This window comes from Ascaphus truei, chromosome 5 (assembly GCF_040206685.1).
Source record: "Ascaphus truei isolate aAscTru1 chromosome 5, aAscTru1.hap1, whole genome shotgun sequence".
Lineage (NCBI taxonomy): Eukaryota > Metazoa > Chordata > Amphibia > Anura > Ascaphidae > Ascaphus > Ascaphus truei.
This window is the reverse complement of record NC_134487.1, coordinates 13,330,900-13,357,753: the sequence shown is the minus strand read 5'-3', so window position 1 is coordinate 13,357,753 and position 26,854 is coordinate 13,330,900. Positions and strand designations below refer to the sequence as shown.

At 46.9% G+C, this 26,854-nt stretch overlaps 2 protein-coding genes across 2 annotated transcripts in view; one reads left to right on the top strand and one right to left on the bottom strand.

Moving 5' to 3' along the window:
* EXOC4 (exocyst complex component 4) overlaps positions 1-26,854 on the bottom strand; it is a 409,051-nt gene that overhangs the window by 332,322 nt on the left and 49,875 nt on the right. The window contains exons 4-7 of the mRNA XM_075599349.1: positions 16,554-16,738; positions 14,408-14,514; positions 9,556-9,799; positions 5,005-5,182 (exon numbers count right to left, since the gene is read on the bottom strand). Of these exons, the coding sequence (XP_075455464.1) occupies positions 5,005-5,182; positions 9,556-9,799; positions 14,408-14,514; positions 16,554-16,738 (714 nt within the window). The remainder of the gene's footprint in view (positions 1-5,004; positions 5,183-9,555; positions 9,800-14,407; positions 14,515-16,553; positions 16,739-26,854) is intronic.
* LOC142494824 (ubiquitin-conjugating enzyme E2 D4) lies at positions 24,430-25,384 on the top strand. The gene has a single exon (XM_075599348.1). The coding sequence runs from the start codon at positions 24,524-24,526 to the stop codon at positions 24,854-24,856; it is 333 nt and encodes a 110-aa protein (XP_075455463.1). The 5' UTR covers positions 24,430-24,523; the 3' UTR covers positions 24,857-25,384.

The window sequence follows — 26,854 nt, the reverse complement described above, 5'->3', positions numbered from 1 at the left end:
AGTTCGGTCTGCTGGACTAACTGCTAACCCCGCTAAATGCACTATTGGTCTGGAGGAGGCCAAGTATCTGGGGTATTCTATTGGTAGAGGGTTACTCAAACCACAAACACTCAAAGTAGAGGCGATACAAAATTGGCCAAGGCCAGTCACAAAAAAACAAGTAAGGACCTTTTTGGGGTTAATTGGCTACTATAGGAGGTTTATTCCCAATTTTGCAACTAAGGCAACCCCACTAACCGACCTCACAAAAGCAAGAGGACCGCTAATGGTAAAGTGGTCCCCCGAAGCCGAACAGGCCTTTAGAAGCCTGAAAGAAGCTCTCTGTGCCCAACCAGTGTTGGTCACACCTGACTTCTCCAAAGAGTTCGTAGTCCAAACCGACGCATCTGAGGTAGGGCTGGGGGCGGTACTCTCCCAGGAGTCTCAAGGGGAGGAGCACCCCATCCTTTATTTAAGTAGGAAACTAAATCCCCAGGAGAAAAATTACTCCATAGTCGAGAAAGAGTGTCTCGCAATAAAGTGGGCTGTAGAGACACTCAAGTATTATTTGTTGGGGAGAAAGTTCCGATTGGTCACAGATCATGCACCCCTTACCTGGATGTGTCAAAATAGGGAGAAGAACGCTAGGGTGACCAGGTGGTTCCTAAGCCTACAGCCCTTTAAATTTTCTGTGGAACACAGGTCGGGGCACAAACATGGCAATGCCGACGGGTTGTCAAGGATGCACTCCCTAATATCCATGGTCGCTCACCCCTCGAGGTCTGAGCTGGGGGGGAGGATATGTGACAGAAACCAGGGGTTGGTAATAAACTCCATATACAGGGCTCCCAGGATACTGAACAGTTTCTGTCCTGTCTAAGCTGAACAGGGCAGCCTCGTGGTACAGGCACTCCATTCCACAGTTTGTCTGCTGCCTGTTTTCTGTCACCTGTCATGCTGATTAGAGTTCAGGTATATAAGACCTGTTTCCTGTTTCCTCTGGGCCCCGCCCAAGAGCCTGGAAGGCTGCTGAACTGCAGAGGGGTGAGAAAGCCTCTTTCCCAAATCGCTTCATTCATTCTGTTAGTTTGTCTAAAGACTGCAAAGGTACTTATTTTGTTGGTGGAAGTGGACAAGCCACTTCCAACTCTGAGTCAGGGACATCTAAGTTTAAGTTATCGCTCAGACGAGCAGCTTTTTGTTTGGCTTTGTTTTCTGTTTAAACTGTGGCAGTCTCAGTGCCTGGGACTGAATAAACCAGGCATAGCCTGTTTAAAGGAACAGTACGTGACGTCTCATCATTTAACCTACCCTAAAAGACCGTGTTCTAACAGTCCCGGACAGACGGCGGAGCCCCGGAGTAAGCCGTTTGTCACAATATATATATACACACATTATATATATATATATATATATATATATATATATATATATATATATATATATATATATATATATATATATATATATATATATATATATATATATATACACATACACCACACATACATATATACACACCACACATATATACACACACACACACACACACACACACACACACCACACATATATACACACACACCACACATATATACACACACACACACCCTGCAGCCCGTTTTTCACACACACACACACACACACACACACACACACACACACACACACACACACACACACACACACCCTGCAGCCCGTTTTTCACACACACACACACACACACACACACACACACACACACACACACACACACACACACACACACACACACACACACACACACACACACACACACACACCCTGCAGCCCGTTTTTCACACACACCCTGAAGCCCGTTACACACACACACACACACACACATATATACACACACACACACACACACACCACACATATATACACACACACACACCCTGCAGCCCGTTTTTCTCACACACACACACACACACACACACACACACACACACACACACACACACACACACACACACCCTGCAGCCCGTTTTTCACACACTCCCTGCAGCCCGTTTTATACACACACACACACACACACCCCCCCCCCCTTGGTGCTGCTGCTGTCTGGTGGCTCTGCAGTTGCAATGCCGGGCAGGCTGCAGCCCCATTGGATGGGAGCGGTCATGTGACCGCTCCTCTGCTTCCCCTCAGAGGTTTTTTTTTTTTTTTTTAAATGAGCTAGCAGCCCTTGTTTCCCGCTGCTGGCGGCCCTGATCGCGGCGCCCCTCTAGCCAAGCGCCGCGGCGCACAGTTTGGGAAACACTGCTGTACCTGATTCGGCAGTCTGTGGTAGCAGACGTGAAGGTTTTGATAGCTGTGAAGCGTGGCCACAGAGCAGGTTGAGGATTAGAGGAAAGCGTTCCCAAAACTCAGTGAGGGGTGGGACAGTGTGGAAGTATTAGGGCATTGGTGTTGGACGCAGGCCAATGAGAGGTGTGCGGGGGCGGGCATTGGACGCAGGCCAATGAGAGTCAGTGAGGGGTGGGACGCAGGCCAATGAGAGGTGTGCGGGGGCGGGCATTGGACGCAGGCCAATGAGAGTCAGTGAGGGGTGGGACGCAGGCCAATGAGAGGTGTGCGGGGGCGGGCATTGGACGCAGGCCAATGAGAGTCAGTGAGGGGTGGGACAGTGTGGCATTGGTGTTGGACGTAGGCCAATGAGAGGTGTGCGGGGGCGGGCATGGCCTGAGCAGGAGTGACAGGCCCAAGGTCCAATGCGATTGACCCTTGGGACGCAGACATACAGTGATTTCACAAATATATAGTAGATATATATATATATATATATATATATATATAAAAATAAATATATATATATATATATATATATATATATATATAAAAATAAATAATCTGTATGCAATTTACAATAATATACAACATCATTTTATAACTGGAATTGTAATTTGTTATCTCATTGCTATGTATGCAGTATTGTAACAACGGTTTGATTTGTTCATATTAATACCATTTTTATATCTTCACTTGTGTTTGCGTTTCTCTGGTCACACTTCCCCCAAAAAGAACGTGAAATGCAGAGTTGTATTTCTGACAGTAGCACCGACGATGCGTACGGCCCCATGCACACTGATAAACACCGCAAAGCAAGTGTGCATGCTGGTCCTCCAACAATTTATTACAGGGGCGGCCAACTCCAGTCCTCAAGGGCCACCAAGCGGTCAGGTTTTAAGGCAAACCCTGCTTCAGTGGGTCAGTCTTTGAGTGCAACACTGTGCTGAAGCAGGAATATCCTGAAAACCTGTCCTTTGGTGCCCCTTGAGGACTGCAGCTGGCAATCCCTGACTTAGAAGAATGCCATCTCCACTGTTGCGTTGATAAAACTTGACGGGGTTAATGCTACGTTTGAGAGACCAATGAGTATCTGACCTTTGCACCCTCACAAATCGCGGATTGTTTAGCACCATTCAATTCGTCTGATCGCAAATGTTACAAAGATATATTGGTAATTCTCATTGTCGGATCCCCGATATCTTTACATTGAGTAAATGTGCACAGGCGTGGACCGTCTCCCCGGCCACACCCTCTGGCATTCTCCGGACCCTTGAGGGATACGTTTTAAGTCGCCTTACAAGTGTTTTTGCGTATTTCTACTGTCAGCAAGTGCTGGAATGCCAGATTCCCATCGCCCCGTTTCCAAAACATGCCTTGGCCCCAGGTAACCTCACTTCTAGACCAACACAGAAAACCAGGCCAGGCTGCTGACCCCTCATTAATAAAAAATACATGTATTTTTAAGCTGTACTTGTAACCCACGTTAACTGTTTGTGTGCCAGTTTATAAAAATAGTGAATATTTCCTGGCTTTATCATGACAAGTACAAACTACTAGACAGTGCAGGCTTCAAGCTTAAAAAGGTGCAATTCGCCCAAAACTTACCAATAGTGATAATGATCTCAATGTGATGCCCTTATAAAGCAGATTGCCAACCTTGTATTCATGTTTTCTATTTTAAAAAAGGGCTCAGCGGCTGCTGTGGCGCATTAACACTGCAACCTCTCCTGTTTCTTCCCACTTGCTCCAACTCACCGGGCAGCAGAGGGCTGTTTTCCAAGCAAAAACGTTATTCCATGCAATGAAATACCCATCAGAGGAACGCCATTATCCTAGGCCTCTTGTATAAGGCCTCGGATATACCAGGCGCGCGCTACGGAGCACCTGGCGTCGCGCGCCTTCTGCAGAGGCGATCCGTGGCCGGTGGAGGAGGAGATGAGACGGGGAGGCGTGTCGGGGGGGCGTGCCCGTGACGTCACGTTAGTGGTTCGCCCTCATTGGCTGAACCGCTCACGTGACCCGGCCGTCACGCGGCAAAATAAACAAATTTGGCTCGCAAAAAAATCGGCCGCGCCGTCGCTCTCGTGCACAGGTGTTTTATGGCCATCTCCATTGACTCAGAGCCTTTTGTTTGCGGCGCACGCACCGTCGCGCCAACTATGGACACAGCCTACGCTTTTTTTGCAGTTCAGCGATGTCACAAAGTTTGGTTTTGGGCTCCTTTTTCACAAATAAAACAACTTATTGTATCAGATTTTAAAACCAGGGGTAGAAATCTTACAATATTACGAATAAATGGAAGCGCCAGGGGAGCGGCGCCATTAACGCAGCACAGAAGAGGGAGAATGATGGTCGGTGCCCAATTGTTGCGTTAACATGTGTGTCCACATCCCAGCATTAACCTTCTGAACAGAACGGAAGTATTAGATGTGCATTTGTACTCAAGGTGTTGGATTGTCAACCCTTGGTTAAGAAGGCACAGTGCCAACAACCATTTGAGGGACAGTTGTTTGGTCCTTTTGGGCTGGGCACAGACTTGGCAGCAGATACTCTTGTGAAGCTGGCAGGTGGCTGCAAACCTGACATTATAAATAGTGACAAAACCCTACAAAGTGCAGTGCCGGTAATGTAACCGCCCCGGTGCTGTACAAGAAGTTTTTATAAAAGGTCCCAATGCTGTGACAAACAAGTGTCATTATGACTGTGGCATGTTACCTGCAGGACGGTCTGGATCTTCACCCACACCTCGGCCATGTCATACAGTTTGTTGTCCCCATCCCGCCGACCGGTGGGGGAGGTCACGGTCTGCTGCAAGTGTCCCAGAACCACCGAATGTGCGGCCGCTATGGCGTTAAACTTCACAAAGAGGAGTTCCAGCAGCTCCAGGAGCAGCCTGAAAAAGAAGGATGGTGCAGAGATACATCTCATTAAACTACAACCCAAATCCTTCTCATCTTATCCCCGACTCCCCAACACGGCACGATTTAAAGCACCGGTCCCATACAACTGGGTTTTGTTTTTATTTCGATTGAACATCGATGGCCTGAAGATGTGTCCCCTTTGTGGGGGTTGCGTTTGTAGAGTTGGAAGAGCGTTGCAAAACCAAAAAAAAAAAAATCTGTTGGGACTAATAAAATAAATCTCTCATTACACAGAAGTCCTAGGATTACGGCTGCCAATAGTTTTTCAGGTTCCAGACGCTGGTTACAAACGGCACAGATGTGAGCAAGCCTGGAAACGTGCTTGCAGATCTGATTACTGAGCTTATCAAAGTATATTTCATACACAACAAAAAACCACGACTGAAACTCTTCATGCGTCACCTTTATCACCGAAACAGTTTGGAGGATTTGTTTGATAGTAGTAATGTCTTATGGTCACACATGAGAGCTCTGCATAGATTTGCATGAGATAGCGGTGGCTTACTTTATTGAGTACATGAACTGCAATTCTCTGTTTATCATTCCATCTATAACAAAATAAGTAGGTCCTGCTAACTATGACAGGCAACATTATTGATATTATGATGCTGATGTCACTTGTATATTCTGTATTTGAAGTGTAGCGGGTGTACCCCTAGGGTACTATAACTACTGGTACTGCTGTCACCTGTGAGGCCAACAAGAGGCCTGAGCCTCCGCCACTGGGAGCCTGGGGGGTACTTACACTCGGTGCAGCGCCTCCACTGATGAGGGATCCCAGCGTGGTGGGAGTGTGCCCTCACCTGAACAACCATACAGTAAATACACACACAATGGAATGAAACAATATTTACTAATCAGCATACCATCCTTGGCATATCATTAGCATAACATCACATAACATTGCATCACCCTGAATGCATACCATCCCACCAGCCCACATGTCCATCATTGCATCGCCCCCTGTCCTTGGAGTACCAATTTGCCAGGTCATTTAACCTCTGAGTGTCCACCAGCTATAGAGTTAATGTGAATGTGAGGGATAGCGTTTCCCTGTGTTGGGGCCCGTTGGTGCACTTAATATACTACCTTCCTGGTTATTGTCCTAACCAGGATAATCCTTAACAATCAACCGCTCCGCAACGTGATCCCACGATGCGCTGCGCTACTCTCTGCAGAACTGGATACACATGCTGACTCCCCAGGGGAGGGATCCCCAGCCGAATGATCCCTTTTCCAATAGTCTCTGCTATGGAGTCAGATCCTCTTTCAGCTACACGCTGTACTGACAGTCAGGCACTGTCCTGCAGCATCTCTCTCTCTATGAATAAGTGAAGGAGTCCCTGTCTTAAGGCAGTTCCCTACACCAAAACAGTCATTTATCTACAGTGTCTCCGGGGACTAGCTGGGCCCTGGGGGTATACCGCTGGCCTAGCCCCTGGAGCACTGCTCCATGGACCTAACCTGCTCCTTCAGGTTTCTGGTCTCGAGACCTGACTTCCTCTCCCAGCAGGCAATTGTCTTTCCTTCCTTGTGAAGCAGTCCAGACATCTCATTGGCTCTCGTGTGTCACTAGGCAGCTTTCTCCCTGGGCATCATTGGAGTTGTAGTCTCTGTGCTGCACAATTAACATTGGGACCGCGTGCGCATAGGACACTGCGCGACCAATGGCCGCCGCGACCTTGCCCCGCTCATGCGCAACCTTCCAGGGCTCTTCTCAGCCTTCGCCGCCTCTGCGCATGCGCGACTCTGCGCTCGTGCGTGCGCACACCTAACATGGCGGCGCCCTGGGGCCAGAACTACCGGCAATTCTATTTGCCCTGCATAACATACTGAGGGTAAGATGGGGGGGAAACGGTAGCGCGGGGAGACCAGAGGGTACCTGGCTACAGAAATATCAAGGTTCTTCATTCTGAGGCTTTATCTTTATAAATGTTAATAAAAGGTTATGGCAAATACCTTGTGTACATTACAACTGATCGGATTTTTTAGTTACTGTCATAAAGGTAACAAAGGAAGTTGCCATAAAATAGGAATTTGTACATAGACATGAACCCACAAAACCCGGAATGCATGCAGAAGTGTGCTCTGTTTCTAGACACCATTCATAGAAGCGGTACCATGAAAAGATGTCAGAGCAAACACCCTCCAGCAACGTATTGCTACGCTGTAGAACGGCAAAGTAATTTTGGATTGAAAGCATGTGCTGTCTTAAAAACCAGGCCCATCAATTACACGGTACTATAAAAAGGGTTTATCATAGGATTAATGCACAGAAAGTGATAATCCCTGAATGGCTGAGAAATGTATTTGTCGACACCAGGTACCAGTATAAAGGAGTTTCACTGCATAAAGGCTGGCAAACAATACATTCAACAGAAGGAGGAACTACGGAAAAACAAAACACTGCCCCGTGGGGGTTAATCTGGGGCACATTGCAGATTTCCTTTTGCACGTGCCCATTTTGCTAAATCTTCTGGTTTACATCAGGCTAGTGAAAATACTGCTGAAATGAAGCTCAATGTTTCCAAAATCACATCTTAAAAAGTAACAACTATGGTACCTGCCTCGTCAAACAACCAAAACATCCCCGCCACGGAGCAAACTGGCGTTAAATACAATGGGAAAAAGGCAAAGACAAACTGTTCTTCCTCCAGTAGCAGAGGCGACGTATTTTATATTTGCTAGTTAAAATAACGGCGTATCCTTCCCCGAGTTGGGAGAATGTCAAACTTAGAATAACATCTTATTACTGGAAGCCTACCTACCCAGTCAATAATAATTAGGGTCAAAAGATAGAAGAATCTGCATTCTTTGTTTTTCTCTGTTTATTAAACAAAGGTCTAAGTGACTTGCGAAGAACAGACATCTGCAGTGACACGATGCAGTCCCCCATTGAATCAAGCAAGTGTATCAACAGTGAGTGACAGAAAACCCTTGGGCGTCTTGTCTTGTCTTAGCTGGTTGAGGCGGGTGACTTGATTGGATGTGACTACTACTCCTGAAACCAAACCTCCAGGAGTACAACATGCTCTTCAACCGAAAAACCCTTCATCCCGACTCTACTTTCCTTGTTTCGTTGAAATTTTGAATGTGAACAAAACGAAATATTATTCTGATGCAGCCAGAGGAAATGTTCTGAAAGTATAAGCTATACACGCATTAAGGCATTTCACTCAGCTTATGAACAGAACACACTTAGGGTGGAAAAGAAATGTATTAGTGACCCCTCTGGCAGAAGGGGTTTAATAAAATTGCAGCACACTTCAACTTGGTATTGTACCTTGGGAGTGTGGGATAGTTTGTGGTTAGCTGAAAGACACCAAGTGAAAATGGATTAGTTTAGCCCCAACTGGTACACAGGCCCCTCAACTCTTCAGGAACGTGTACGCCAACCTAGACATCTTTTTGGGACCATTAATCATTTAATCATGTCCATAAATGAGTGCTTTCCAGTGCTTTCCAGGTGTAACATTTAGCTGATGTAGCAGATGCTGAATGTGGAAACTAAAGGTAGCACCATCAAGTTCAAAGGAAAAGGTAAACACACTGAAGATTTTTCTTCCATTAAGACCTGACCTATACTTCCTGACCAAAGTACAAATAATGTGTACTTAAGAAGATCCTTTCAAATTCACATCACTTACTAACTATATTTCCGCTTGCTCCTAAAACAACCTCGAAAAAAGGTCATAGAAGGAGCAATACCATTTTTGTACCCATTTAGAGGTAGGTTGGGGCACAGGTTAATTCCCCCAAATCACACGGAGTATTAGAGCAATAGTCCCCCATGGTTGTTTTGGTTTTTTTAGGGGGGGGGGGTTAATTATCTGAACCAGGAGTCTACCAGAGTTGAGCTGTGGTTTCCCGACCTTCAAGAACCCCTGGTTCCATAGAAAATAACTCAAAGCTCGATCTGAGCAGCCAATAAAAAGTTGCAATATCATTGCCAGGTCATCATGGAATGACTTTGCAACTTTTTTAATATCTCAGTGACAGTGGGGTATCTGGGAATTTGGGGAACACAGATGAGCCCTGGGACACTCCCCACTGTTTGCTATTAAAAAAAACAAAAAACAATTTAGAGGGGGTTGCTGCTTTAACCCTTTGAGTTCCTACCACGACATGAGGCCTGGCACTTCAAGGTAGCTAGGTCATATGCTATTTGCTCGTTTTCAAGGACTTCTCTTCCGTTCCGTCATCAGTGGCACGGCCCATACGACACTCAAAAGGTGGCTGCGCCTGTACCTAAACCCGTAACTCTCCCTCAAGCCCTCCTGCCCTCACACTGCTAGACAACAACTCTTCAACTCTACCAACAAAGTTCTTCAATCCTCATTCTTACCGTGGCTGGTTTTCTTGAGTTACGTTCTCTCCTCTTTGGTAGCCGTTGTCGGCGACCTGAGTGGTGGACCTCTTGACAATCTGCTTTAGCTCCTTCTCCAAGCGTTCCTTTATAGCTTTGACCGTCTCTGGGATTTTTTTCAGCTTGGCCAGACCTTTGATGAGGATCCCCATGAACACGATGCTGTTCTCCTCAGGATCAGAATCCAGGTCCTCTTTTATCTCCTGAAGACACAGCTCCTTCACTGGAAGAAAACAGCAAACGCATCACTCAGCCTAGTGTCTCAAAATCCGGTGAAAGGCACAGGTGTGAAGGCTAAAAAGACCCTCTGAAGAGCATTACAATACAATAAAGTAGAATTTAAGTTAATTTCACCTTAATATTTAAAAGCAGCAGTGCACGCCGATTGCCTTTTTTTTGCATGTTACCTTTATATTTAGATTTAAGACCTCTTCTTGCGCTTTCCAATGTTGCTTTTACATTTAACATCTGATGTTCCATTCAAGAGATAAGCCTTTGAAATATTAAATGTCCGGGAGTTTAAAATGGGGCCCTCCCCCCAGAGCCCAGTCTTCAGGTTAGCGTGGTAACCTCAGAAGTAAGAGATTAAGAAACTGGTGATTTTGAACACTGGGTGGGAGAAAAAAAAAGGAGGCGCCAAGATAGTAACATAATGGGAGTTAAACGAATATACGCTTCTGGGGGGGTTGCTGCTTCAAAGTCCGTGCAGGGGAGTGGGGCATAAAAAGGTGAGAGTGGACAGAGGGAAGTCAGGTGCCATGTCAGACTATGATGGGGCTACGGTCAGATAGGGCCAGTTAGGGAGCAATGTCGCACTGGGAGGTGACAGGTGCAAAGCAAATCTAAGGCCGCGCTTATAGTCCCGGTGACGTCGCCGCAAAACAAATGTATTGCATCCGTCGCGTGCGCTTATAGTAGGAGCGATGCGACGGCTTGGTCGCGATCGCTGCAAGTCAATTCAATTGGATTTTTTTCAGAGACCGCAGCGTGATGTCACCTTCGCCGGCACTATAATCGCGGCCTCAGACCTCGGTTATAATAGGAGTCTGCGACGGAGCGTATGGCGTCCGGCGCGCCAACCGCAGAGGCGATCCATGGCTTGGGGATCTGGAGGAGGAGACGCGGTGGGGAGGCGTGTCGGAGGCGAGCCCATGATGTCACGTGAGCGGTTCGCCCTCTTTAGCTGCCTTATAGGAGGTACGGCCTTTTGTTCTCGGCGCGTGCGCCTTTGCGCTAAGTATGGACGCGGCCTGAGTGGCGGTCACAAGAGGCGGAATTCAACATGAAGTGCCCGGGAGGTTAAAATGGAGCTTTTTCCAGAGCCCAGCACAGTCTAAAGATCACGCTAAAAAAAATAAATTAAAATAAAAAAAACATAGCAAGACATGATCAAGGGGCACGAAACCAACATTAAAAAGGTGTTAAGGCAACAATACTGCATTCCCCCATTCATCCCCTTATTTGTATATGTAAAGCATGTGACAAATGGATCATACTACATTCTTAACGAAGCTGGCAATTGTTTGCGGCTCCTGTCACAATCCTGTCACAATCCCGATTGTGTGCCCAACATAATGGCTGCCTTTCAGTTTCAATCACTCCTTCAGTTACTGTAACTCAGCAGCTACAATGTATCCCGATATTACTAATTTAATATCTATTGTTCCAGTTTGCAGCTCAAACTGCTGGAAGCATTGGCAACAACATGATCACAAACAGGAAAGATCTCGCACTGCTGGGGAGGTGGGATAAAAACCGGCTGCTGCCTTCCCAACGGACAGAATGACTACGCTGAGCTACAGACGCAGAAGAGACATGAACGCGTCTCTCCCGGAATAAGTGCTGTGCAGAAACGCTGCAAAGCAGCTCGCCAAACAAAAAGATCCTATGTAAGGGATCAAGCATTTAGGCCGACAAATGACTGCCATAATTGCATTTGCTCTTCAATCATTTTATTTGTTTTGTAAGTAAGAAAGCCGACAAGTAACCTACAATCCAAAATATAAACCAGCCAAATACAAATGAAGGATATCCCTCTATACAGTAACTCCCCTTCGTTTGGTAAATAATTCAAATCCCCCCCCCTATCCTTTCCCTAATTATTTGATAGCAGATCGTACAGTTCCTAGGTTTACGCCTAAACCTTTGGTACCTCGTTGTGAAATTGATACATTTTTATACGAGATATTGTTAAACCGAAGATAATTTTCTGCCAACGCACAACACCGTGCAATTCCAAGTCTTTGTGATGTTTAAGGCCGCGCTTACAGTATAGTGACGGCGATGCGACGTCGACCCGAAAACAAGTGCATTGTCGCCGCCGCTGCCGCGTGCGCTTATAGTAAAGCGACGGGGCGACGTGATTTTTTTGAAGCCGGCAGTGTTTCATTTTTCAGGGGCTGTCGCCTCATGTGACAGCCACTGAACCAATCAATGGCCTGGTCGCCCGTGACGCCGCGACAAAGCGAAATACAACTTTCGGTAGCGGCGACGGGTGACGTCAGGCATCGCCGTGGCGAGCACTATACGCGCGGCCTAAGAGTGTCATCCTGTAGTAGCCGTATTGCTATGTGAGAAGCGTACACTCGTTGTCACTGGAGCTAAACTCCAGTCCTCAGGACCCCCCCTCCCCAACAGGTCAGGTTTTAAAGATATCACAGCTTCAGCACATGTGGATCAATCAGTCCCAGCGTCAGGGCACATGCTCACTCTGTTTTCTCCCCCCCCCCACTCACTCCGTTTTCTCCTCCCCCCCCTCCCTCCGTTTTCTCCTCCCCCCCTCCCTCCGTTTTCTTCCCACCCCCTCACTCACTCCGTTTTCTTTCCCCCACCCTCACTCCATTTTCTTCCCCCCACCCTCACTCCGTTTTCTTCCCCCCACCCTCACTCCGTTTTCTTCCCCCCACCCTCACTCCGTTTTCTTCCCCCCACCCTCACTCCGTTTTCTTCCCCCCACCCTCACTCCGTTTTCTTCCCCCCACCCTCACTCCGTTTTCTTCCCCCCACCCTCACTCCGTTTTCTTCCCCCCACCCTCACTCCGTTTTCTTCTCCCCACCCTCACTCCGTTTTCTTCCCCCCACCCTCACTCCGTTTTCTTCCCCCCACCCTCACTCCGTTTTCTTCCCCCCACCCTCACTCCGTTTTCTTCCCCCCACCCTCACTCCGTTTTCTTCCCCGCACCCTCACGCCGTTTTCTTCCCCCCACTCTCACTCCGTTTTCTTCCCCCCACCCTCACTCCGTTTTCTCCCCCCCCCCCCACTCCGTTTTCTCCCCCTCCTGGCACATCTCCCCCGCACATCTCACATCAGACACACACAGCACCGAAGCAGGCAAGGACACTCCCCCTCCCTTAGTAGCCACGCCCCCCGCCCCCCGCCCCCCGCCCTAACATTATTGCTGTACAGGCGAGGGAAACTTAGAATGTCCATAATCTGGGAGTTGAGAGACATTGGAAGCTCAAAATAGTTGCGTTGACCTACAAATCCGCCGCAGCATGTCCAGTGAAAGTTTTGTGGTGCTACGTGGTGCCGTTTGTGAGATTTTGATGCTTCTGACATACAAACAAACAAACAAACAGACGGAATCCAACTTAGAATTATAGTATAGATGTATAAACCTGTTCAGTTAATGTAAGCATGTATTTGTAACCATGTATCTGTCATCAGAACTCCATGCCCAGGACATACCTGAAAACGAGAGGTAACTCTCAATGTATTACTTCCTGGTAACACATTTTATAAGTAAATACATTTCCCCTGTCTGTTCCTATCTTGTACTTCATTCAGCGCCATGCGAATACATAATTTAGCATTATTTCCTCATTTGCTGCAAAGATTTTCAAACGCCAAACGAAAATCGCTACATGGATCACAGTTTTATTAAGTTTTGACGTTCAAAGATCCCTTTAATGAAGGTGGCGAGCTGCCTTTTTGGGAGATGTTCCGGTGCACAGTTTAGAAAGTCCATTTCTGCGCCTGAAAAAGTAGGTCCCTCAAACAATAATAAGCTACACACTACTACACTTAAATGAGACAGTTAGGACTACTTTAATTATTTTAAAAGGGTTTATCGTGCTTGAAAGAGTCTCACACAAGGCATGACGCGCGAGCCTGAACCTTTCCAACAAAATTATTCTATTACATCACAATAGGGATTTGAACAACAGATGTATCTGTTTTCATTTACAAGAAATTGGGAATTACATTGCAATGTTACACATTTTCAAGAAATCATCAACTAAACTCATAAATGCTTAGCGATTTCTGACAACGCTCTTGCACTGCGAATGTCTTCCAAAACTTGCGTTTGAGTTGAATGATTTTGAGCATTGAAAAAAGCAACGATAAAATGGTCAAAGCAGCAATACTGCATCCCCCCTTTATTCTATGTAAAGCATGTGACAATATAGCATTCCACATTCTTACCTAAATTGGCAATCGTTTGGTGCTACTGCTATAAATGTGTCAAAATCCTGATTGTTTGCCTAACGAAATGGCAGCCTTTCAGCTTCAATCAACCCTTCAATCAGTGTAACTCAGCAGCTACAATGTATCCTGATTACTAAGGTAATATTATCTATGTTACAGTTTGCAGCTCAAACTGCGGGGAATATTGGCGACACATTATCACAAACAGGAAAGTGTTGCAAAGATCTTGCACTGCTGGGGAGATGTGCTCAAACCTGCTATAGAAATCTAAGGGTGCTTTAAAACTCATTACAAATTCCATTAAGAGTTAAATTTAAAATAAAGTCACTATTATCTAATACTACAGAAATGATTTCTAAAAACCCTAAGATTTCACGTTTTGCCATTTTAATATATACCTACCACTTGAGCTACCAGGAGTCCCGAACTGGGATCCATCTAGGAACTTGCGGGGCGTGGAAATATTGGTGACATCAAGCAGAGGAACCGGAGATTCCTTCACAAGGGAGCTGTGTAAAGAAAAAGGGCAAACAATTCAATCATTTAGAGCTGGGGGGCGCAAAGTGGGGGGGCGGGGTGGCACTTACCCAGGCCCCGCGCTGTTCCCCACAACATTTAAATTAAATGCCGGAGGAGCACAAGGCCTCTGTATATCCCTTATCTGATCTCTGGCGGCTTCTGGCAACATGTCGCCATGGCAACGCAAGGTCACATGACGTCACGTCATGGTGTCAGAAAACACAGGAGAAAAGGTAAGGGGAGCCCGAGGGGGGGGGGGGGGAGAGAGAGGGGGCGCAGACAAAAAAAACTTTGCACATCCCTGATCTAGAGCATGGGTGGCCAAGTCCTCAAAGGCCACCACCAGGTCAGGTTTTTAGGATATCCCTGCTTCAGCTAAGGTGGGTCAAACAGTCCCTGCTTCAGCACACGTGGCTCAATCAGACCCTGCATCAGCACAGGTAGCTCAAATCAGACCCTGCATCAGCACAGGTAGCTCAATCAGAGGCTCAAGCCTCTGATTCAGCCACCTGTGCTGAAGCTGGGATATCTTTAAAACTGGACCTGTTTGTAGCCCTTGAGGACTGGACTGTTTTGTCTATTTCATTACAAAATATTCATCTTTAGCTTAGTGGGGACTCTACAGGAAAACATTTGGGATCCGGGTGCACAGTTCCCCACTGCTCCTTGACGTGTTCTCCTCCTACGACCATGCACCAGCTCATCAGACCATTTGCAAATGGGAAACCCCCTTAGTAACGCGTTTGCTCAGGAAGCATCCGCCGACCGTTATTAGGCTTGCAGCCGTCCAAGCACTGAACAGGTGGCTACGTCAGCAACCTCTGCGCCCGCGGCGGGACACACGCCCCGGGGATAACGAAGGACACACCACCGTCCTAGCGAACGAGTTCATTGGTGACCTTATGTGATCGAAGCGCTTCTGAGGTTAATGCCCCCAAAACACTAAGGAGCAGGACCCCGATGCCCCCCGTGTAATGAGAATCTGGCAGCTGAAGAAGGAATTGAAAGGCGAGAGGCACAGACAAAAAAAAAAGATTAACCCTTAACCCTTTCAGATCCAGGGGACCCCAATACTTTTTAAAGATCTTAAATTCCGTTCCATTTTTATTTTTTTTAAAACAAGGCGCTTTGGGCAACCCATAAATATCTTAGATTTATGCCTATTGTGTGTATTCCCCCGTGGGCAGATGCACCCGATTCCAAGGAGAGATTTTAGAAGCCCCATGTAAGCTACGACGTAACCCCAATCAGTAAGAACATGCACAGACCGGCACTACCGAGTCTATTTAAGTAATAAATCAAATTCTGTGAAATAGTTAATTAACGCCATTTTGTATAAACACATATTACTGCTTAAATAAGAATAATATTATTATTAATGCCGATATGCAATATGTATTCAAACTTACACAAATCCCCGATGATATGTTACTGATGAGACCTGCCGAATAATCATTTTACCCGTCTTTAAAAGGGGGAAAGGCGGATAACAGCGCGTTGGGGTGGGAGTCTGCAAGGCTATATTTGGGACAGGTGATGCTGCCACAGAGCAGGGACTCTGAAGGTTTCCCAAATGACAGACTAAATAAAATAACTGGAGGTCAGAGGTCTGTCCCTCTGTATCGGAACGGGCCATATGATCGTGGCCGTCTCGCTGTGACCACGCCCCCCCCCTCCCCAGCGTTTAGCCGCACAGGGACTCTACGCCGCATCCGCTGGCCCCTCCACCGCCGGCCACTTCTACGAGAAGGTATGTTTTGGAGTAGGGGGTTAACTTTAGGAGTTTTAGCGGTTAGGGTAAGAGTTTTAGGGGTTAACATTAGGGGGTTTTAGGGCAAGAGCTAAGGTGAGGGACTTACCTTGGCAGCCGAGTATCGCTGCAGCGAGGTCACTTGCGGCTACACACCAGCGGTCAATTGGTCACAGCGGAACGGCCGCAATCAAATGTACTAGACCGCTCTACATTTCTACCACAATTTCAAAGAAATACCAAGAACGTCCCACAGAGAAAAAAAAAAAACACAACTACCTGCTCCTCATCTTGTCCTTGTTCCAATGTCCAACACGGCTGGTGGATTTAATGTAAAGGTGACGGTGAAGCTCATCAATCAGAACACAGTGCAGGTTCATCTTCTTACTGTGAAGCTCCAGCCTCAAGTCGCTAAGACCTTCTACTTGGAGCAGAGGCCCTTCCAAAGAGTTCACAGCCGACACCTAAGCAGAAACAAAAAGGTGGGGTATGAAACATCTCAAAGCATTCAATGAACAACACCTCTACAGACAAGCCCTGCACCTCCAGCCATACTAGCGCTGGACGTTACGACTGAATCATTTAGATAAGTGTTGCATTATATGGTCATGTTTTGAAGGAACCCGTGGTACAATAGTGAAAGGAAGAGGTCCTAGTACTGGTTGTGAAACCATGTGATAGATTAACCTCAAAGTCCCTTATAGAAGTAGTGGTTCGCCAGCTTTCACATTCCTGGTCAACGATAAGGTATCGTTAGGCTGCAAGACGGTAAGTCATGGCCCAACACAGGGTATATAGCAGCGGTGGTCAACTTGAGTCCTCAAGACCCCCCCGAAAAAGGTAAGGTTTCCAGGATCCCTGCTTCAGCACAGGTGATGCAGTCGAAGACTGAGCCACGCGTCCTGGAGCAGGGATATCCTGAAAACCTGACCTGTTGAGGGGTCTTGAGCACCCCTGCTATATAACATTCTGTTTATGCAACTACTCTTCCCCCCACTGTAAAATAGCTGGGCTCTTTATACAGTAAACGAATGAGAATTCCTCTGCCAAACAGGCCATTATTATGGAAGAATACAGAATTCAATATCCCTGTTCAGATCTGTTTGGTCACTAAAAAAAAAAAAAAAAAGACCTTTCCACAACATCTAGAGCTTTCTGCTTCAGCGTAAAAAGCTTTTCTTCTCTTGCTCTATATTTAAATATTAGTGTCATCATTCATGAGATAATAATTCATTTCTCTGGCTGGATCCTTTGTTTGCAGGATCTTCACATTCCCTAACCACCTCTACTGCTTATTGACTGCGTATTGTGCTACTAAAAGCAGGCTCTAATTAACACTCAGAAAGTGCTAAAGGTGGGTAGTAAAAAATGGGGAAAAAATATTGTGGCAAAACCCAGAGTGTAGCACAAATTATCCTATAATGCCAGAGGTGCCTGCAACGCACCGATGAATTAAACTCACTCCATAGAATAAATGTAGCAAGGCAAAATGTATGTATGTCTTTATTTATATAGCGGCATTAATGTACATAGCGCTTCACAGCAGTAATACACGTGACAATCATATAAATAACAGATCATAAGTGCATCAGACATAAAAGTAACATTTAGGAAGCGGAGTCCCTGCTCCGAAGAGCTTACAATCTAATTGGTAGGTAGGAAGAACGTACAGAGACAATTGGAGGGTATTCAGGTAAGTGCATCTCAAGGGGCCATGGTTTATGTATCAGGTGTATAGTATTAGCCACGGAGCTACTCATATGCTTAGTTAAGCAGGTGTGTTTTAAGGTGGGTCTTAAAGGTGGATAGAGAGGGCGCTAGTCAAGTGTTGAGGGGAAGGGCATGCCAGAGGTGTGGGGCAGTCAGTGAGAAAGGTTTAAGGTGGGAGAGGGCTTTAGATACAAAAGGGGTAGAGAGAAGACATCCTTGAGCAGAACGCAAGAGTCGGGATGGTGCATAGCGAGAAATTAGGGCTGAGATGTAAGGAGGAGCAGAAGAGTGTAAAGCTTTAAAAGTGAGGAGGAGAATTGAGTGTGTGATACGGGATTTGATTGGAAGCCAGGAGAGGGATTTCAGCAGGGGAGATGCCGAGACAGATTTAGGAAAGAGTAGAGTGATTCTGGCAGCAGTGTTTAGGATAGATTGTAGGGGAGACAGGTGAGAGGCAGGAAGGCCGAACAACAGGAGGTTGCAGTAATCGAGACGGGAGAGAATGAGGGCCTAGCAGTGTTTTAGCAGTCGTGCAACAGAGGAAAGGGTGTATCTTTGTAATATTGAGGAAGAAACAACAGTTTTTTTGCTACCTTTTGAATGCAAGAGAGGAGTCGAGTGTGACCCCTAGGCAGCGTGATTGTGCTACTGGGTGTATAACAAAAATTCCAACAGTAATGTGGAAGGAGGTAGTGAGGCCAGGTTTGGGATGAAATATGAGGAGCTCTGTTTTTGACATGTTGAGTTTAAGTCGTCAGCGGGCCATCCATGATGATAAAGCTACAGGTAAAGTTACAAAGTAAAACACACAATCCATCAATCCTTTTCTTGCTGTTGGAAAAAGGCTACAGCAAATGACAAGTGTGTGTATCTTTCCGTGCAACAAGAGCTGCAATGCAGCGACACCGCGTGTGAGAAGGACACACAGGGAGATAAAATGACTTGCCGAAGGTCACAAGGCGCCGACACCGTGAATTGAACCAGGCTCCCCTGTCTTTCCGCACTGAGCCGCTTCTTCAGCCCAATGTATCCTGTCTTTGCCCTACGTATGACAGCTTGTGATGGGAGTGCCAGTCGGAGGAGTTAGGGAAGCGGTGCGATGCAGATTATAATGAGATGCATCAAACTTTGCGTCGTCACCTTTTCATTTTATTAAAAACTCCATTTAACATGAGGTTAAACTTGATGGACATATGTCCTTTCAAACTAGGCAACAATGAAACGATGTAACATTTAAGCAGAAAATAGAGCGTCGCGGCAAAAACTTTCTGTACGTCGAGACATCGGCCCGCTTTCCTTTCTGTAGAATAATCAGAACCAGCGCTTCGTGTCACGTCAGATTCGGGCCGGGAAATGAGAGCTGTTATGCTTTATGGCAGCCGTTCCTAAACACTGCCTAAGAAAGTATTTAGGGAGTCAGCGTATGCCAATAACAAAACGTTCCTCCACGTGGGCGATTCAAAGAGTTGCTGACCTGATGACAGTAACCGTACGCTCTTCGAGGCGCAGCGCGCTCACATCGTAGCGAGGGAGAGCGCCCCCTACAGCACCGCGAGGTGCTGCACGCTCACAGCATTGAGAGGGAGAGTGCCCCCTCGATGCACAGCGCGCTCACATCATAGACAGGGAGAGCGCCCCCAAGAGCACCGCGTGATCCCGAGGTGCCGCACGCTCACAATAGAAAGGGAGAGCGCCCCCTACAGCACCGCGTGATCCCGAGGTGTCGCACGCTCACAATATCGAGAGGGAGAGCGCCCCCTACAGCACCAGATGATCCCGAGGTGCCGCACACTCACAGCATAGAGAGGGAGAGCGCCCCCTACAGCACCGGGTGATCCCGAGGTGCCGCACACTCACAGCATAGAGAGGGAGAGCGCCCCCTACAGCACCGGGTGATCCCGAGGTGCCGCACACTCACAGCATAGAGAGGGAGAGCGCCCCCTACAGCACCGGGTGATCCCGAGGTGCCGCACACTCACAGCATAGAGAGGGAGAGCGCCCCCTACAGCACCGCGTGATCCCGAGGTGCCGCACACTCACAATAGAAAGGGAGAGCGCCCCCTACAGCACCGCGTGATCCCGAGGTGCCGTACGCTCACAATATCGAGAGGGAGAGCGCCCCCTACAGCACCGGGTGATCCCGAGGTGCCGCACGCTCACAGCATAAATGGAGAGCGCCCCCTACAGCACCGCATGATCCCGAGGTGCCGCACGCTCACAATATCGAGAGGGAGAGCGCCCCCTACAGCACCGCGTGATCCAGATGCGCCGCCCGCTTGAAACTGCTGAAATGACGACGTGCTGGTGTTGGCACCCCAAATACACGGATGATCGAATCGGAGATCCCATGGATACCCTCCACATTTATAGGCTAATAACTGGGGAGCTGCTTATGCCCGAGTTGGGGGTGGGGGGAGTTATTGTGGTTATAATGTTTGCGTTGCTTTCCCGTGTAGGATTCTCTCTCTGGTTATATTTCTCATTTTTTCAGTCGTGCAGCAGTGATCGTTGTCTTCTCATACTGTATGTATGATACCGGTTCAATTGCTGAATCAATGATTATTATCGCCTTCATTTATTAATTCCCAACCTTCTAATCTCAGTAGATAATGAACTAGATGTAAAGTATACACATTGCACGAGTAGATTAGGTAGGAAGTGGGGAGAAACAAACACGTCTATAAAGTTCCACCTGAGTTAAATTCCAATTGGGTGAGGTACTCATCCTATATGTATACTTTTATTTATCCAGAGAAAGGACAAGAAGAAAAAAAAAGATGAAACAATTGCCAATAAAGTCTCACAGAAGGAAATAAAACCCTTTCTGGATTAGAATTATCCCCGGATCAGTGCCCTGCGATGCTTATTCTGTATCTGTACCTCTGGAATGCCCTTCCCCTCAGTACCCGACTAGCACCCTCTCTATCCACCTTTAAGACCCACCTTAAGACACACTTGCTTAAAGAAGCATACGAATAGCACTGTGGATATTCTGAACACATGATACATAAAGCTTGGCCCCCTGCAGACACACTTACCAGAACTCCCTCCTATTGTCTCTGTACCTTCTCCTACCTACCAATTAGACTGTAAGCTCCTCGGGGCAGGGACTCCTCTTCCTTAATGTTACGTTTATGTCTAAAGCACTTATTCCCATGATCTGTTATTTATATTATCTGTTATTTATTTGATTACCACATGTATTACTACTGTGCAGCGCTATGTACATTAATGGCGCTATATAAATAAAGGCATACAATACAATCTCCCGTGTACATTTTATTTTGAAAGAAACTATCCCTTAAAGCTGGGGTGCTCAACTCCAGACCCCACAAAAGGTCAGGTTTTCAGGATATCCCAGCTTCAGCACAGGTGGCTCTATCAGAGGCTCAGGTCTTTGACTGTGCGGCAGCAGGGACTGATTGAACCACCTGTGCTGAAGCTGGGATATCCTTAAAACCTGACCTGTTGGGGCTGGGGAAGGTCTTGAGGACAGAGATGAGCACCCTGCTGTAAAGATATCTATAGTATCTACCATCCCATTCTCCATGGGTACTCACTTCTACATCTCGACTCTTACTGTAAAGAACACTTTCCTCGGCTGCTGGCAGAATCTCCTTTCCCGTGATCTCACAGGACGTCCCGCTGTCATTTGTGCAGTCATCGGAATGAAAGATTCCCTTTAAAGTTGTGTGTATTAACCGCGAGTATGCTTATAAATAGTAATCATATCCCCTTCTTATCTGCCTCTTTTCTAACACAAACCATATTAACTGGGTTAGTCCTGTCTCATAAGCCAGAGGTTTCTTTATGTAAATAGAGAGCAGCAGAAAATGTTGCATTATTTATCGGATTTAGCCAAATTGAATAGACTACCCCATTTTGCTTACAACAAAACAGAACAACTATTTTGGAACTCGATATTTTTTATTCTTAGGTGATTAAATGTAGATTTTATAAATTACTTAACCTGTAATCACAAATAGTTGCTCAATTGTTTAAAGGGTTTAATATTTGGCACTGTTACATTTTCGTTAAACCAATTATTGGAAGGAAAGAAAAAAAAAAGAGCTATAATCTGGATTTCAGTTTACAGTTTGTATCATTATACATTTACTGCCGATGGAAACGGCATCAGAAAGCATTAGCCACAAAAGGCAAACTAAAGATGTTCGCTCCTGGTAACCTCACGTGCCATCAAATTGCATTATATACGTTTCTCCAATTTCCTGCAATCAGCAGGGGCGCAAATTAAAAAACGTGCAAACAGGACCACTTTACAGCTTAGAACTTCAGCAGCAAACCAGATTAACCTTCGTCAATTACGACCAGCGGAGACTCAGCAGTGCGCCCGTTAACCCAGCATCACACAGCCAGGACGCTTCCTGCCTCCCAACCGCTCTCATTACAGCGACTACTTAACACTGGTCTTTATTTAATAAATCTCCGTCCGCTCGGAGGAATTGTGCTTTATGAGATGAGCTAAACAGTCGGATGATAATGCTCTGCAGAGGAACATGGCCGCTTGTTGGCGCAATAAGTAACAAGAGAGGAAAAGGACGGAGGTCAAGAGTATATGCTGTGAATGCAAATGAAGCAACCCTACGCACAGATAGCTGGAGTGGACGGCTGTAAAGATAATGCTAATTCAAAGGGAAAGCAGGATTTAGAAGGGATTACACTGGCAAATATTCCTGGATGCAGCTCGGAGAGGCTACCCACAATAGCAAGCGGTAGAGCCGGTTCTGGGTTATAATGTGGCGATGGGCACCTTTGCTCCGTGAGAAGATCATGGTATATACTAAATGAGCTGTAAGAGTAACTTATTGGTAATGTCGCTGCCTTTGAAGTGGGTTCGAACCCCAGTGCCCGCTTTCCTTTGCGACCTTGTGCCAGTCACTTTATCTCCCTGTGCCTCAGGCATGGATATTAGATTGTCAGCTCCACGGGGCAGCTGCTCGTGTTTACAAAACTACATGTATGGCGTTGCATACACTGGTAGCGCTATTTAAATATAGTTTTATTATTATAAATGGGCATGTCCGGGTCCAATGACTTCTCATGTGCTGCCCCCTGTCTCATGCCCAGGACATACTTGAAAACGAGAGGTAACACTCAATGTATTACTTCCTGGTAAAATATTTTATAAATAAATAAAATAAATGAATTCCACCACCAGACTCTCCCCAGCTTCCAGACATTTAAAAACTCCCCCAAAACTCCCCTTTTCAAAAAAAAAGTCTCTCATACCACAATCACCCCTTCTCCTACCCCTATTGGCACCAGCTGTGCGGCTAGATCAAACTCCACGCTATCCACCCCCTAACCCCCAAACTGTAATGGGACTAGCTGTGCGGTTTGACCATACTCCATCCCGAGGCATTCTCTGTCCCACTATGAACAGCCACTTCTACCTTTTGTTTCAACATTGCCCTTATTCCCTGTAGAGTGTAAGGCTGCGTCCAGGGTCAGCGCTTAGGCGCTGACCCGTGCTGAGGCGCGCTGACGCTTTCCAGTGAGCCCCTGCAGCCGCAATGAGAGCGGCTTTAGCAGGGGCTCGCGCACGCTTCTGCAGGCGTGCGGAAGCGTGTGTCTTACCAAATTTTTAGATTTGGCGCTCACGGGAGCGCAGGGCCGGTCACGTGAGCAGTTCGCCCAAAATGAGGGCGAACCAGCTCCGTGATGTCTCAGGCCCCCGCCCCCGACGGCGCGTGGACCAAGGCCAGGGAAAGCACCCGCTTTCCCTCAGCCTCCGCGCGTCTCCGCACGGCTGCAGTCCTACGGACGCAGCCTAAGTTCTCATGAGCAGCGCCCTCATTCCCTTCTGTACCTGCTTGCGCTCGTTTGCCCTTATTTGTAGGTCATTCTGTTTATGGAATATACATCACTCCATACCCCCTCATTGTACCACGCTGCGGAACATATTGGCGCTTTACAAATAAAACGATAATGGTAGTGATAAATGTACAGACAAAATAAGTGAAACGCGTCAGGAACAATGTGTCTTTCTTTATGTGCTGCTAGAATATACAGTGATGGACACATCTACAACTAAATACATGGTGAATTACTCTTGCTGTTTACTGTGTGCAAGGATATTTAGTGCATCTGTTCCCCTATGTGGGAATGTAGGGTTCCATGGAGCAAAATCGCTGTCTCCTTATAACCAGAGACTCCCCAGTTCCTGAGCTATTCCCTGGAACAGCCCAGTGGGAAATGTTGGCTGGCTGGTTGGTTGGTTGGTTGGTTGCAGAGAATCCTGTGTCACACCAACAATCCCCTGACATGGCAGCAATGAGCGGACAGGAGGTCATTCTCATTTCCCTTCAATCTGGGTAATTGGCAGCAAATGTCTTCTCATTATAAGACTTCTGCGATTGTGCTTAACAGAAGTTAAAGTATTATTACAATTTTTTTGATTAAAAAAAAAAAAGAAAGGACTGTCGGCTCCGGCTGCCCCAGCACAGCGCGCTCCGCCGGCTCCGGGACAACATGGCGCTCAAACGGATCCAGAAGTGTTTCACTGGCAGGCGACCATCATGGGCCCAAATGACAGTCCTTTCCAGGGTGGAGTTTTCTTCCTGACCATTCACTTCCCCACAGATTATCCTTTCAAACCTCCCAAGGTCGCATTCACAACTAAAATCTATCACCCCAACATCAACAGCAATGGCAGCATCTGCCTGGACATCCTGAGGAGCCAGTGGTCTCCAGCACTAACAGTGTCCAAAGTTCTCCTGTCGATCTGTTCCCTCCTGTGTGATCCAAATCCTGATGACCCTCTGGTGCCAGAGATCGCTCACACATATAAAGCAGATCGTGAGAAGTATAACAGACTAGCGAGGGAATGGACGCAGAAATACGCAATGTAGATCGCTCTGTAAATAACACAGCCAGACTTACAGACTGGAGAGAAATTAGGAAACCTCTCAGAGAGGACAGTCACGAGCTCCCTTTGTTTATCTTCTTGTGCCAACACGCCCGCAATGTTTTTATACCGGCCAACACCAACCAACCAAAAAATAACCAGGAAGCCCTCCCCACCTGCCTCACACATCCATCCGGCCTGGCTGAGGAAGACACCTCTAACACTCGCTGCTATAATTATTCAGGGCGTTGATGACAACTCCCTCTTCTCTCTCACCCCACAATGGGCAGAGTTGCCCCCCAGACTGCACTGAACCCCCTCTTCCCCTACCACCTCCCCCCCCCCACCACCTTTCCCGTTGGAACCTGCGTCAGATGCTCGGAGTTTGATTGACAAGATGGAACGATGAGAAAGACATCCTATCACATTGCCTCTACTTTAAATAACCGGCGACACAGACCGATGTTTATGCGGGGCAGGCGCCCGCTGGAGCCGTCCCCCGCTCTTCTTCTTCAGTTTCAACTCTCTAATCCACCCAGATCCTGTCTGATCGGGATACCAGGACTCTTAACTCCTTAACTCCTTCCCTGCTAGACGAAGAGGGCCCTGCTAGACGAAGAGGGCCCTGCAATGTCAGAAGGGAGGAGAAACTACGTGTGGGATCAAACCGGAGCAGAGCGAATTATTGTTGACATGTCGGTGATCATCATGGCGCTTTTGCTCCGCGTGCACCTCCGGGTTGGGTTGGAGATGCCAGACGCAGGCGCTGTGGTCACAAAGAGCAGTACTGTTGTCATCATGTGTAAAATCCTAAATTTAACATTGGGTAAAGCAATTTTGAGCAGATTTTAGAAAGCTGAATGCAGTATTTATTCTGAGAAAGCATAAGGAAATGCGAGGCGCCTCCAGCATATCAATGTTTATTTAATTAAGAAGCGGGACTATTAGCAGTGCTCTGGGTTGTAAATGAAAAAGTAGTTGTACTCCGCACCCCTTAGTACTACCGCTCTTTGCCCACTGTGCACGTGGGCTAATGGGCTGTTTTTGAAGTTGTGCATCTCCACTTATAGTCTTCACACTGACGCTGTGTAAAATGCAGACACTGCGATCTGTGTGTACACCCATCAGTACCCAGGTGCAGGGCGGCTACTTAAGGGATAGGAGCAGCCAAGGTTTTGTTTCTTTTTTTGTTTAAGTTGCAGAGGTTCCAGGAATCCCGTGCCTGAGACCCGCCTCTTATCACAGAGGTAGGCCTCACAAGCCCTGTAAACTTTTGGTTTAATAGGGTATTTTATCTATGGGGTTCCCGGGTGTCAGGAAGGCTGTTAACTTTTTTTTTTTTTAAACTTCTAGGAATCCGGTGCGAGATGCTCCGATGCCATAAACAGGGACCCCTTAACCCTTTCATGTGTCCGTGCAACAGTGAAATGCACATCCAGGGAAAATGGGCACGCTGTGTTGTGCAATGCGTTGCAGGCGCCTCTGGCAGTGCAGGGGTTAACTGTGTAACGGGTATAGCAGGCATGCTGTGTAATGCGTTGCAGGTACCGGGTATTTATTCGGGCCACACTCCCACCACCCCACCCCTCTGCACTGTGACATATGCCCTGTCCCAGCCTACCTCAAACTTTGAATTCTGGGACACACACTGAAAGGTGAAATGCTCTACAGAGCCCATCCCCATTTTCTTTATAAAAGCATAGACGAACACCCTGCTCTGGATAGTGATGCTGAGTATACACTGCGAAAGAACACGCTGTGCTGTATGTTGAGGCCGAGTATCTATATACATTGAACACGCTGTGCTGTATAGTGATGCTGAATATCTCTAAACACTTCCAGCCCCTGATAATGGGCAGGCTGCACTGTTGTTGTGCATCTCTAGACACTTCCCTGATGATGATAATAATAATAATGATGCTGCACTGTATAATTCTGCTGAGTATGTACAGTATACACTCCAGTCCTTCAAACCTCACTTAACGTATCAATACTTATTTCC